A 14,999-nucleotide genomic window follows, 5' to 3' on the forward strand; every position below is an offset into this window, starting at 1 on the left:
TATGCTAACTAATTTGGATGTAAATTTAAAAAAATAAAAAATTAAATAAAAAAAATCATGTTATTGACACACTGTAAGAAAAAATGGAAATAATTATTCAATATTCGATATTATTACAATGCTCATTCTGGGCAGATGAGATTATAGGTCATTTATATCATTTAAAATACTTTCTGATATTTTCAAGTGTTTTCCAGCAAACACAGGTAACTATTCCAATATGAAGTAGAACTTCAAGCAATACAGACAAGAAAGGGATGCAGAGTAACTGAGGGCCATGGGTGTGGTGAAGACTGAGGCATTTCTGGAGCCCCAGTGACCATACAGCTCTTTCCCTGTCACTTTTAGCTCCTCTCAGAATATGTTTGGGTCCATTTCTCCCCTTTCCTCTCTGTCTTGATATTTCCCTCTGGCTCTTTGATTTCCTTTTTCTTTGATTCTTTTTTCTTTCTGTTTTTCACTTACACCGTTGTCCTTTCCTTCATGCCAGTCCCCCCAATCTTTCCTTTCATTTTCTTTTGTTTTAAAGTTTATTTGTTTGAGAGAGAGACAAAGCATGAGCAGGGGAGGGGCAGAGAGAAGGAGGAGAAAGAATCTCAAGCAGACTCTGCACTATTAGCGCAGAGCCCAATGTAGGGCTCAAACCCACAAACTGTGAGATCATGACCTGAGCCAAAGTGGGACGCTTAACCCACTGAGCGACCCAGTGGGTGATAAGGCAAGAAGGCTGTGCATTAAGTAGCTTTATCTTGTGTTCTGTAATCTGCAAGACTACAGAGGCCAGCAGCCACCCTTCTGTGTAAAGTGGGCACTTACTGAGGGCTTACCATGTGCCAGGTTCTTCTGTGCTTTACACATGTTCTCTCATTTAATCCCCAGGACACCTATGCAGTTGGTACTATTGTTGACCTCATTTTATGAAGCTGAAACACAGAGATTACATGACTGGTGGACCCAAAATGCAAACTCAGGCCGCCTGACTCTAGAGCCTTTAACCACTATGTAATCCCAGTAATACCATCCCTAATTCTGGCCAATGGGCTGCTGACTCCTGGCCCCACGCCTGGCCAAATGTTGTGGCATTATTCCTCATTGCGGAAAAGAATTCTACATTCTTACTTTTCTGGGTCCTCCATTCACGTAATAAAAAAAGGTGCTCCAAGATTTAAAGGCATTTAGAGACTCCAGAAGTGTATTTACTATACATAAACCCTCTAAATGCTTTCTGAGGTTATTTGAAACATTCACATTCTATCAGTCTTGTAAAACCATTATTTGATCAATAAAATCAGTGAACCTCAAGGTTTCCTGGTATTTTCAGTGGCTCCCTATGTTTTCTTTAGTTAGTGCCTCCTCCTGATTGCCTTCTAATGATTCTTGTCCTATTCCTGGAGGGTGTTTATGGGAAACACACCTTTCTCCCAAAATGTAGATGGCTCTTCTCCTACACCCAGATAGAACAAATGGTTTTCTTTTGCTCCCACGGTGCCCATGCAGTCTTCTACCATAGCACACAGGACATATTTCTTCCACTTTTCACTTGTGAGACTCTTGTGGTGTGGGATCATGTCCAATCCAGCCTATCCACTCAGCACTGAGCCTGGGGCTGAGGACATATGAGAGAGAATGGTTTTGGAGGTAGGCATGTTATCCAAAAGGGGCCAACTTGTCAATGCACTATCATCCTTGCATAGGAACTCTCCCTTTGTCCCAGAGTTGATCTGATTTGTGGATTCTGAGTCACTCTAATAAAGCTCACAAAAGGCTTATGGATATATGGTCAGATGCCACTTTACTTAATTACAAGAAGGAAAATTTGAAATCTAAGTTCAAGTAACCTGGAAAACTTCCTCTCCCCTAAGGCTGGAATCAGAGTAGGGGAGTTCTGCTATGATGTAGCCGTTAAATGGCTAGAGGTCCTGGTGTCTTGAGGCATCCCTTCTCTAAATCAGGAGGACCAGATATTAGGGTTGGATCCACAGGGCTCCTCTCCCATAGATGTTTGATGTGTTGTTGTTTTTGTTGTTGTTGTTGTTGTTGTTGTTTTGTTTGTTTGGAGAGAGAGAAAGCAAGCAGGGGAGATGGGTAGAGGTGGGGGGAGAGAGGGGTGGGGGGAGGGGGAGAAGGAGAGGGAATTTCAAGCAGGGTCCACACTGACTCTGAGATCATGACCCAAGCCAAAATCAAGAGTCAGACACTCAACTGACTGGGCCATGGATAATTTTTAGATGGTACTATTATTGGTGGCTCTAAAAACCTTTTTTCTTCCTTTGCTGATACATTCTCCTTTTAAATGGCACACTGTTCTGAAGTATGAACAATCCTGTGTACTATTCATTAAGGACCAGGACCATAGGATATGAATGGAGGATGATGTAAACATCAACAAAAATGAGAGAAACTGAGCATCCACATGAGATTATGATGCATTTCCTGTCCTCAAGGAGCTCACAGATTGGTGGGAGCCACAGGCATGTCAATGACCATTGCAACGTAAGTGGTGGGTGCAGTAGGGGAAGCCTGTGGAGGAGACAGTGGACAGTTTTCTTCTGGCCTGCTCAATCTTTTGTTTTTGTATTATTTCTACTGGGTTCTTTTAGACTGTTACTGCTTTTGTAACTAAGAAAGGCATACAAATAAAACCACTTACCAAAAGCAGAAATAACATGTGACTTGATGTAGAGTTTACAAAGGCTACAAAGACCAGGGGCGCCTGGGTGGCTCAGGTGGCTAAACAAAGGCTACAAAGACCAGCTCCTTTTCAAGAGGGTCCAAGTGCTGTAACTTTCCTAATAATATCCTCATAATTTTCTCAATAGCAGGATTAGTATTAAATCCCAGGGGAAAGTTGCAAGAACCCATTTTCTCAAGTTATTTAAAACTCAGACTTGACAGACTCCCCCCATTTATACCACAGTATGAACCTGGAGACCAGACATTCAAGGTAGCAAGGACATGCATGCACGTGGCTGCTAGCTGCAATGCCTCAGATCTTTTTTGAAAAGTGAATTTAAAATTATACAGCCCATAGGCATTATATCTGGCTTAAAGAAGATTAAAAAGTTAGATTTGAATTCATCAGAAGGAATGTGTAATATATCTGACAGTTAAGCTCAACTTGAATTTTAAATCAATATTTTAAAATATTTTTATTACAATATGCTTGAATTCTGCAAAGTTTTTAAGTTATCATAACTTGGAACATTTTTTAAACAATGCTTTAAAGGCTCTTAATTAAAATGTTTCTTCTTAGTTATGGGTTGTTTTTTTTTTTTTTTTTGCAGGGGCTTATGAATTATGTGTTGCTGCTCTACTAATCAAGCAAAGGTTTGTAAGGTTTTAGAGGCTGTTCCTTTCTTTTCTTTTATTCTTAGTCCAGAATGTTAGCAATTGTTAGGTGCTCATATATCACATCTCAAAATTTGATTTTCATTACAAAACTGGGAGGTTTAAATGGGATTTAAATTGTCAAAAAAATTGGGTCCACTCTCATGCTTTTTGAATCATGCCAGTAATTTGATGCTGTAGCTTAAGAATATTGAGAAAATGAGAGTATAAAGAAATATAGGGCTCAGACATGTCCTCTGAGGCCAATGATTTACCAGAATGGCCCATAAGAGGAGACCCACCTCTTACCATAAGGAGCCTGAAGTGAGTGTTCTTTGGAAGAGAGGAGGTAAAGCCTTCAAAAAGCCTGCAGAATACAATAACTTCTTATTAGATTTTGGTCCCTGAGAACACCTGGGACAAAAGAACACTTCTGGAGCAGAGGGCGGACTGTGTATGGAAAGCTATGCTGTGCTAGGGTAACCACCAAGAACAGTCTCTGGCCAGGCCAGCCTGGCCTCAGCTTTCCTGTGTTCTCAGCACTAGGCTCTCCCACCTGAGCCGTGGGGAAGCAGGTCAGTCCCACCAGGCAGGAACAATATGTTACAGCCCACTACCACGCTCCCGGAAAGCAGTATGGGGTCCAAAACCAGCACCACCCTTTACTTTTGGGTTATACCCAACCAGCATTCCAATAACATGCCTGCCATACTGCTAGATTTCTTCTCCCTACATTGGAATCTGACCTCCATCAAATGCATGCTCTGTGATCCAGGATGTGTCACTTAGCTTCTCTAAGTTCGCTTAAGTTACATCTGCTATTGTGATGATGAAGGGAGACAGACCCTTGCAAGCAGAGTGCTCAGCGCTGCCTGAGAGCCCAAAGCAAGGTAAGTGCAGGGGGTTAGACCCCTGAGAAGGGCCCACCTCTTTGAGGCTGATGATACCCTGGGCATTCTGAGCAGACTTCTTGGTGCATTCAATATGTTAGTTAAGTCCAGCACACAATAAGGAAACGAAATATGCCAGTGACAAGTCCAGATGAGAAGGGCAGAGATTTGTGCTTTCCTAGGCACCAGCTGAATTCTGACAACTAGACAAGTGAGAACAGGAGGACTGGACTTCCTTCTTTTTCTTGAACCTGGAAGTCAGGGAAGACCTCTCTGGTAAAGTGGCATTGCAGTCCCAGGGCAGAACCCCCAGACAGAAGAAAGGCTGAGGTGACTGGGTAAAAGAGATCCGATTCCGATTGCAATGTTTTCTTTATTGTTTTGAACTGCCTTGATCAGTCTCTTCTTGGAATCTCCAGAGAATATTGCCAATAGAGTACTGATACATCAAACTATAATAAAGATCATATGGAACCACGTTCATCCATTAAAGAAACATTCAATCACCACTATGTTCAAGGTTCTGTGTTAAGTGTCTCAATACCCAGCATCTTCCAGCGAAACCATCTTCTCTTTTGGCCAAGGGCCTCCCTGTCAGACAGATCTGAAACTCTAGCATCATCTTTAACTCCTCCTTGTCTAATTTCCCCCTTTTCCTGCTATCCTTACTCACTATATATCTAGACTGTGGTAGCATCCTTTAACTTGGCTCCCTGACTCTGGGCTTGAAATTGGGTAGTAGAAAGGTAATTTGGAGTTAAAAATGTAGGATAGAATCTTGGCTAAGGGTTTAAGACTATATCTGAATTCTTATTTTTTTATTTCTAAACAGCCAGTAAAAAGAACCTGGAAATGACCAATACCAACCGCTGCTAGCAATTTGTATATCTCTATATATTTCACATAATTTTTAAAAATAAAATGACATCATGTGCATAACTGTAAATCCTTTATACATAAACCATGAGCATTTTCATGAAAATAAACTATACCCACATTTTAATGGATACATTATTATATATACTATTGTATCACTATTGCTTACTTTATTTAGCAAATCCTTCATTGATTTACCTTTATATTGCTACTGATGTTTTACTGTTATAAACATTATTATAGCAACTTACAAAATGCATAGATATTTGTACATTTCTTGGTGTATTTTCATCAAATAAAATCTCATATAGGAAGTTGCTGGATCAAAGAGGTATTTAAGGCTTTTGGTAAATAATGTCAAATGGCCCTCTGGAAATTTTATACCAATTTACACTCCCAAAAGTAGACTAGAAACATGGCTCTTTCCTATACTATCACCCAGTTATTAATATTCTTTAATATCTTTGCCAATCTGACAGGTGACAAGTGATCTCATTATTGTGTTAATTTTATATTTCCTTGAATACTAATGAGATTGAGCAATTTTTGCATATTTTAGGCTATTTATATTTCTTGTTTTTTGAGTTTTCTGCTCATATCCTCTCATTATGCTGATTTGTCTATATTAATTCTGCTATGTATATATTAAATATTCTCCCACTTGGTGTTTGTGTTTACCAATTATTGGAATAGAAATTTAAAATTTTGATTTCACCAAAACTGTCACACCTTTTATTTACAATTTGTGACCTTAGGCTTTTCCTATTTCCAGACTAGCAAATATTCATCTATTGTTTTATTCCAGTATTTTCAAAGTTACATTTACTACATTAAAATCATATTGATATTGGATTTATTTTGATATAAGGCATAAGACAAAAAAGTATATGTATGGCATCATTTGTTCTAATTTATTGATAAATCCATCATTTCCCCGCTGGTCTGAAATGCTGATATTATCACTGACTATACTCACGCATCTGTGAATCTGCTGAGGATCTTTGAGGTGGGCAATTAGAAGCAAAGACACAGGGAGGTTCAGATATGAAGTTATGATAAGGGCGGTAATAGGAATGAAAGGATGGGGATTATGAATGAAAGGATAGATTAATAATGGATAAATCTTATCTTCTCTTTGAAATGTGAAGATAATAAGGAGAGCTAAAGAGTAACAATAGCTTTTTTTGAACCAGGAAAGTGTCATGCATAAAACTGTGAAAAGCAGGAGTTGGTTGTGAAATAGAAGATGATGATTATTTGATCATTAAGATTTTCAGCTTGTGGACTCCATGGAGCATCTATGTGATGGTGATGATGATGATGATGATGAGAGAGAGAGAGAGAGAGAGAGAGAGAGAGAGAGAGAGAGAGGGAGGAGAGGGCCAGGGAGAGAGAGAGGGAGAGAAAGTAAATTAAACTAAGATTCAGATGAATTTTATTGAGCATCTCCTGTATTTCGTAGGTAGTGCTGCAATTTCCTGGATGGTTCATTGGTACTTGAAAGATTTTGCTTTCTTCCTCAGAGAAGTAAAGCAATAGCCGGGGGCACCATGGAGTCTGAGAAATGGCACATCAGCTACTCCCTAGTCCTCCCTCATCCTCCTCCCTCCCCTCCTGCCCAGCCTTAGAGCCTCACATCTCATGTCTCTAGTCACCCTCCTCCTGGTGTGAGAGGAGGTGGAAATCCCATCCTGGAAGCCCACATGGAAGGTAGAAAACACTGGAGAGGAGATGGGAGGGGAAGAGGACTGGCACTCTGGGGTTATCTCCCCTAAACTTCTTCCAAGTCTACGGCCAGGGCAAGCAGAGGTTGAGGAAAAGGAGCAGGAGAAAATGAGCGAGAGCCCCAACACTGCTCCACCACACAGTCTGGCCTCCACCCCACAGCTCACTCTTAGTTGCTTTTTCACAGGCTGGGGTGCAGCCAGAGAAGCTCAGGGCAGCCACATTCGTGGGCATGAGAACGCTGCCTTCCACAACAGTAGGTGTAACAAGTAGAAGTGGAGTTCCCAGTGGCCTGATTTGGAACATCAGACCTTTGTTCTATGGGAACATGTGAGCTGAGTCGTTCAGGGTCAAAGAAATGTCTGTGGAGATTTATATGAATGAAGAAGACTTTCATGGTCTGCTCCCACATGCAACTGTGTTTCCATGGACAGTGTGTCCATGTTCCAAGTCACTGACTTGTGAACAGACATTAGGACTGAGGCTCCTGGAAGTTGGAAATGGGCTGTACTAAGTTTCCCAAACAAGCAGATGAAATATAGAAAATCAATCATTGGAGACATACGCAAACTTCCATACTTCATAGAAACATTACAGGCAAGGATTTTCCAAATTCTTTCTTCAAATCAGATATCCTTGAAGTTGAACACTAGCCAGAAGTAGTAGAATCCGGTTATTAAAAATAAATGCTTTATACTTTTAAAATGTTTTTATTTTTATTTTTGAGACACAGAGAGACAGAGCATGAGCAGCAGAGGGGCAGAGAGAGAGGGAGACACAGCATCCGAAGCAGGCTCCAGGCTCTGTGCTGCCAATGTGGGGCTCGAACTCACAGACTGTGACATCATGACCTGAGCTGAAGTCGGATGCTTAACCGTCTGAGCCACCCAGGCGCCCCTAAATGCTTTATACTTTTAAATGTTTCAAATATACTTTAGCATACCTCTACTATTTTAACCCATGATGACCCTGCAAGAGATGATTTCCCCATTTTCTAGATGAAAGCTGAGACTAGGATGGACCAACGCACTTGACTGATACCATGGTTCAGAGCAGAACTAGGACTCATGAGGACCTTGTGTTCTATCCCCACTATTACCCCACCAACATGCTGCCATCCTTGAAACTCTGCCTTTTGAGGCCACTTTTTTTTTTCAATAGCAAATCTTCACCTCCCAGACCATACATTTTTTTCAGGCCTCAGCATGGTTTATTTTGCTTGTTTGGCATGCAGGCATCCGTTACATATCCCAAATGTGATTTTACAGATATGATCCGAAGTCTGTTATAAATTTAGCGAAGTGGTCACACAGACAGAGCCTCCTTTTGATAAATGTAACAATTTAATGTCCTGGGAACATGAATAGGCCTGGATATAAAAGCTTAGCAGATCATGTTTTACTACCTAATCAATGAGAACAGAGAACGTTGCACTCTTAGATAAATGCGTATAGTGTTCTTCTGTGCCTACGGACACTTTAGGACATACTTGTGATTTGTGGTAAATATAAGAAGGAAAGATAGCCCAACGTTTGTGAAAGATACTTTAACATTTTTTGTAAAAATCACTCCTCTCAATATAAATAGCATTAATCAGAATTTCTTTTCAAGTTGCTCCTCTATGGCTATATTAATTTTACCATTAATTTAAACTCCACTTACGAAAGATTTTTTAGGCAGGCTTCTCCCTAGTTTTGGTGAGCAGATGATAAGGAAAACATACTATCTATGATATTAGCCTTCAGATGAAATAGGAAATGATATGATAAGGAGAGTTAAAAATGAGTCTACTAGGAAAGACACTAAGAATGGAATAAAAACCTGTGGGAAATCCAGAGATTAACCTAGGAGTCCTCCCTAGTCTTGCCCAAGTATGAGAAGCCTGTGTTCATGCAGAGTTGAGTCAGACATGGGCTTGAGAGTGCAAGCCTGGCTGGCCCCTTGCCCTATCCCTTCTCCTCATACCATGTCCCATGTGGTCAGAAACAGGACTTCCTGTAAAGAGGGGAAGATGCCACAAGTTGTTAGGTGTCCAGGTGCCAGAGTGGTCAACACACCCAAGCAAAGAAAGTGATCTTGTAAGCATAAAACATTCTCTTTCAGGACACAGAATAAAACCATCTGGGAAGTGTCTGTTAGGACAGGTAAGCTGTTGCAATGGTGAAAGAGATAATTATTTGACTTTTATTTAATTTTTAAAAGTTTACTTATTTATTTATGAGAGAGAGAACATGAGAATGAGCAGGGGAGGAGCAGAGAGAGAGAGACAGACAGACAGACAGAGAGAGAGACTCCCAAGCAGACTCTGTGCTGTCAGTGCAGAGCCCAACGTGGGGCTGGAACTCACTAACTGTGAGATCATGACCTGAGCGGAAACCAAGAGTCAGAGGCTTAACTGGTTGAGGCACCCAGGTGCCCTGAGATAATTATTCGATTTTTAAAACAAAAGATTATCATTTCCTCACTGCAATTTGCATTATATCACCAGAGATGGAAGTTCTAGTTATTTTTAGAACATTTGTATTTTTACAGCAAGAAAAGAGCTTGGAGGAATAGCCTAAATCTGTCACCTTCCCAGGAGCCTAAAGTCCCTAAGTTCTGACATTAGCGGTTCCCTATCTCTCTGGTGGATGTGCCACTTAATTGTAGGCAGAAGCCACTCTGAAGCACTGAATTAACATTTTCCTGTCTCACCTTGCTCTCCAAAGAATGCTGGAATTGCACATCCAGGGCAGAGTTGAAGATTTGGGGGCACACATTTGAGATTTTAAAATTCTAAGTTTTTGAAATACTTACTATACATCAAATAATACAAAAGAAATGAATAGTATTTGCCTTCTCATATTTCCTTTTTCATGATCAACATCATAAAAAAACCCTCTTGGTATGTTTCTAAGTATGACAAATTACTAGCATAGTAAATGATGATAAATAAGACATCTAAAATTAAGCTGATTAAAAATTCAGCATTTTATATGCAAATCAGTATAAATTTATAGACACATATGCAGGGGTCCAATGTTTCGGTAACATATTACAATTATTAATGGAAGTTGTCTATATGGTAAACATTGGCAACTAATACGTTTTTAGGATTACCATGAGGAAAACAAATTTCCATTTTATTTATGTGTGAGGAAGTTTTATTTTCACTTTTAATGAAATGTTGGACTCTGAAAATCCAATGAAGATAAAACATTTTTATTTTGGCACCATTACATATTGAGTTATTTATTTTGGGCTGAAAAATTAGTATAATTATTATAAGTATTGATTGAAAGAGGTTCACTTTATAAGTGAACAAAGATCGTATTGGTTTCTTATATGGCTTAAATATTGTCATGTTAATACTACACATGTGTATAATGTGCTATATATATATTTTTTAATGTCACTAATTGATTAGAGAATTCTGCATCTGAGACTTTTCTTACCATAAAGCCCAAATCAGGGAGATAAACTTTTAAGAGTAAGGAGCCCCAATGAGAAAGGAAATAGAAAATAGTATCTCAAATTCAGCTAATTCAGACCCTTCTTCATAATCAACTCTTTGTTTTATAGGTCTTCAGGAAATTTATGAAAACATAGATTCATATGCTTCATAACCTATGAGTATATTATTATTAAAATTTTTTTAATGTTTACTTTTGAGAGACAGACAGATAGACTGTGAGCAGGGAGGGGCAGAAAGAGAGGGAGACACAGGATCCAAAGCAGGCTCCAGGGTCTAAGCTGTCAGCACAGAGCCTGATGCAGGGCTCGAACTCACAAACTGCAAGATCACGACTTGAGCCAAAGTTGGATGCTTAACCGAACGAGCCACCTAGGTGCCCCACTATGAATATATTATTATTAATTTTCTACTTTGTTTTACAGAAAATCAAGGAAGTACTTTGAACAAAGTCCAGAAATTCAACAGCTGGGAAGGCATTATGGAGAAAGCAATTATGACGAGTTTTCTTCAATTTTCTCTAAAAAGAGCCAAAGAACTGATGAAATTTACTCTTAGACCAAATATTCCTTTAAAAACACGAGTACAATACATTCTCCAAGAGACACGTGTTAAAACATGATATCTACTTACTATTTTTTTGGTTTCTAAACTAAACTGACATGAAACTGGTTCTAAAAATATTTAAGAAATGGGTATGATTTTTTATAGGAAACATAATTTTCTCATTTGAGTGTTGGTACCTGCTCATTTTCTTCACCTAAAAGCAACCTCTTCCTACTGTAACGGTCCCTTGCCTGCCACTGTCCATTGTCAGCTCTAGCTATTGCCATCTTCCCAACAGACCAACTTCCTGGATGCATCTTTTTCACTGGCCAGGATGTGTTGCATTCACACATCTTTCTGCCTTAAAGATGTAGCCTCCTTGGGGGGACATTAAAAAACGGTGTTCCTGTCATGACTGCTATAACTTCCTTTTCTCTGTTGCTTCCCAACCACAGGGCCATTACTGGGCACCATGTCCTCCCATCCACCAGAATCAGGAATAAGTATGGAAGAGTTCCTTTCGGTAGAGCAAACAGATATGGTGTTTCTGTTCTGCGCCAGGAACTGTGGTAGGTGTTGGGGTGCAAAGTGAAGAAATAATGTTTAGTCTCAAGGAGCTTATGGTTCAATAATCTGTCTCAAATTATCCTTCAGTGTGATCCTATCCACTTTGCTTGCTCCTTTCTTGTTCATTACCTGTGCAAGCTCTCCTGGGCTTGTTTCATATCTTTCCTCCCTTTGTTCTTTAATCCTGTAATATCTTTCTTTTTAACCCCATTCCCAAGTGTTCAGGAATACAGCTTGCAATGGAGGTCTCAGAAAGGCTTTCTGAGCTAAATAAAAGAAGCTATAAACATTTAACTGTTTTTTTTTTCTCTAAATTACCAGATCAAAAGCAGCAATAAAGCAAAAGATCACATCACATTATCTGAAGTGTTAATCTGGGGACAATAGGAACCTCTTAGTTTCTTGATTAATTTAAAATTTCTATGTAATTGATTGACAATATATGATCTTAGCTACTTAAAAAAATTTTTTTAATGTTTATTTTTATTTTTGATATAGAGACAGAGCACAAGCAGGGGAGGGGCAGAAAGAGAGGGAGACACAGAAGCTGAATCTGAAACAGGCTCCAGACTCTGAGCTGACAGCACAGAGTCCAACGTGGGGCTAGATGTGGGGCTGGATGCAGGGCTCGACACAGGGCTCAAACCCACAAACTCAGATCATGACCTGAGCCAAAGTCGAACGCTTAACCAACTGAGCCACCCAGGCGCCCCTGGTCTTAGCCACTTTTTAAAAAATCAAAACAATAATCACATTTGAAAACAATTTAGGGAGAAAATCTAATGCTTTATGGAAGATTTGTACATCTTAAGAATTATTTTGAATGAAATATTAAAACTGAGACTTGGAAAAACCAGAGAATGCTCATATCCTTGCTTAAATAAAAAAAAATTAAAAGAGATTTTTCTTGTGCCTATCCCCAACAACAGCAAGAACCTGTAGATTTATAGTTTCAACTCTAAGGAAATTGGACTGTCAGATCTGCAAAAACAGAAATAAAGAACATGGAAAATGTTGCAAAACTAAAGTATTTCTCTAGATTATTCAAATTATTTAAGACAATAATTTTATTTCTCAGAAACATGCATACTCTGGCCTGGTACCTTAGGAGACTCTCTCTCTTTCCCTTTCTTGAACTCAGGTAGGACTCCCTCCTCTGCCCTGTAAAATCACTGTAGCTGTGGTTTCCAGAGACTAGAAAAATTAAGCCCTAGATGTTGATAAATGACCACTTATAGCATCTCTGAAAGTAGCCTAAACCTTATCTCTTCTTTTTTTTTTTTTTCAAGTTTATCTATCTTTGAGAGAGAGAGAGTGTGTAAGTGCACATATTCTAGCATAAGCGGCAGGGGGTCGGGTGGGGGTGGGCAGACAGAGAAGGAGACAGAGGATCTGAAGTAGGCTCTGGGAAGTCAGCACAGAGCCTGATGCAGGGCTCTAACTCACACACCATGAGATCATGACCTGAGCTGAAGCCTGACGCTTAATGACTGAGCCACCCAGATGCCCCAAACCTTATCTCTTCTAATTAAACAAACAATTTCACTGATTTCCCCATATTCCCCCAGTTTCCCCATATTTCACTGATTCATGGTTTTTCTGTTCTCCTCTCCACTTATTCTTCCTATAATACTATTATTTCTATTGTTCATTGTAAGCATGTAGTATTTCAACTACATTTAGAATAAATAAGCTTCTTGCAACCTGGTCTTGAAACTTAACCACCATCTATAGTAATACATTATGAAGAAATATATTTAAGACTAACAAGTGATTTGCTACAACACAGTGTTTTAAGCTGGAAAATATTTCTAACACTATAGATATTCATGTATGGATTTTGTACTTACGTTCATTAATTTATAGTTTTACCCAGAATATTGCTTCTTAGGATCCTTTAAATTTTAGAACTCATATTATTATGTAATTGGTAATAAGTCACTTCACATTCAACATACAAAAGAAGTAGCTGTTAACAGTATAGCTTGTAAATCAATTCTGATTAGTCCATGATAATTGGTTGGATTCAATATTACTACATCAAGCAAGTGGCCCAGTATATTTGCTCTTAAAAACATGCAAATTGGATTGACCGAATGGGAATGGGCTGCTAAATTTCCATCATGTTGGTTATACTATGTCAGAGTATCACACTTCCCCAATGCTACCTTATGACAACTCACTCACTATGGCTCTTTGCCTTCTAGCATCTTTTTCAGGGTGTCCTTTACTTCTGTGTTCCTCAGGGTATAGATCAGGGGGTTGAGCAGGGGAATGACAAGACTATAAAACACAGAGACCACTTTGTTGTACTTCCATGAATTCCCTGCTTTGGGTTGCTGCATGTACATGAAAAACAGCGTTCCATAGAAGACGATGACCACAGTGAGGTGGGAGGCACAGGTGGAAAAGGCTTTGCACTTGCCTTCAGAAGACTGAATTTTTATAATGGAAAGGAGGATGCAAATGTAGGAGATGAGGATAGTCAGGAAGGATCCACTGAGATTCACTGCAGAGAAGATCAAGAGCTGCTTCTCTTTGGTGCGGGTGTCAGAGCAGGAGAGGGCAAGGAGAGGAGGGTCAGCGCAGTAGAAATGGTGGATGATATTGGAGTCGCAGAAAGACAACTGAAAAGTCAGAACTGTTTGTATTACGGAGTTCAGGAAGCCGTAGGTATAGACGCCTATCACCAACTCCTTGCAGACCCGCTGAGTCATAACGGCTGGGTAAATCAGGGGGTTGCAGATAGCCATGTAGCGGTCATAGGCCATTGTGGCCAAGAGGAAGCATTCAGTAGTGGCAAAAGCACTGGAGAAGTACAGCTGGGCAAAACAGCCTGAAAAGGAGATGGCTTTTTTCTTTGCCAATACATTTTGTAGCATCTTGGGTCCAATGGAAGATGAGTAGCAAACATCGATGAAAGCCAAGTGGCTGAGGAAATAGTACATGGGGGTGTGGAGCCTTGGATCCACCTTGATGAGTAGGATCATGCCAAAGTTTCCTACTAGGGTGATGAGATAAATTACCAGGAATACCACAAAAAGGGGAAGCTGCAGCTCAGGACACTCTGTGAATCCCATAAGGACAAATTCTGTCACTGTGGTACGGTTGCCTCTTGCCATTTTGTTCTCTCTCTTGTTGGAAAAAAAAAAAAAAGAAATATGGCTTCAAAATGATTAGACTAAACAAAAAGGTTCTTACCTCTTTGTTCCAGTACCAGATGACAAAAATTTGGCTTCACAATTCCAGTGGCTAAAGGCTGTCATTAGTTATGGGGCTTTACTCTGCTCACTCAGAGGGTTGGAATTCATTCACTTTCTTTTTTGATGGAAATTGACCAATTGACCTCCGTAAGTTGCACCAAGTTACACTCTCAAAAATGTTGTACAAGAACGCCGATTTTCCCACCAACCCAAAATCTTATCAAATTTTAAACCTTTGCCCCCATGATGGTGAATACTGGGCAACTCAGGTCCTCTTGATTTTTAAAAATGATGAGTAGGGATTAGCATTTTCTCAAACAATTATTTGCATGTGTATTTCTTTTTCATGACCGGTCAGTTCAGTTCCTTTGCTAATTTTACTATTAGGTTCTTGATCTTCTAAGCATTTTATTT

The 14,999-nt window shown here is 39.5% G+C and overlaps 1 protein-coding gene across 1 annotated transcript; it reads right to left on the reverse strand.

The window, feature by feature from the left end:
• Positions 1 to 13,566: 13,566 nt before the first annotated feature.
• LOC106986482 (olfactory receptor 1030-like) lies at positions 13,567 to 14,525 on the reverse strand. The gene has a single exon (XM_015084646.3). The coding sequence runs from the start codon at positions 14,502 to 14,504 to the stop codon at positions 13,569 to 13,571; it is 936 nt and encodes a 311-aa protein (XP_014940132.3). The 5' UTR covers positions 14,505 to 14,525; the 3' UTR covers positions 13,567 to 13,568.
• Positions 14,526 to 14,999: the final 474 nt, after the last annotated feature.

The sequence above is a fragment of the Acinonyx jubatus genome, chromosome D1 (assembly GCF_027475565.1).
Source record: "Acinonyx jubatus isolate Ajub_Pintada_27869175 chromosome D1, VMU_Ajub_asm_v1.0, whole genome shotgun sequence".
Taxonomy (NCBI): domain Eukaryota; kingdom Metazoa; phylum Chordata; class Mammalia; order Carnivora; family Felidae; genus Acinonyx; species Acinonyx jubatus.

What these genes read in the sequence shown, in the direction of transcription:
- LOC106986482 (XM_015084646.3), bottom strand. Translation starts at nt 14,504, where the DNA reads ATGGCAAGAGGCAACCGTACCACAGTGACAGAATTTGTCCTTATGGGA.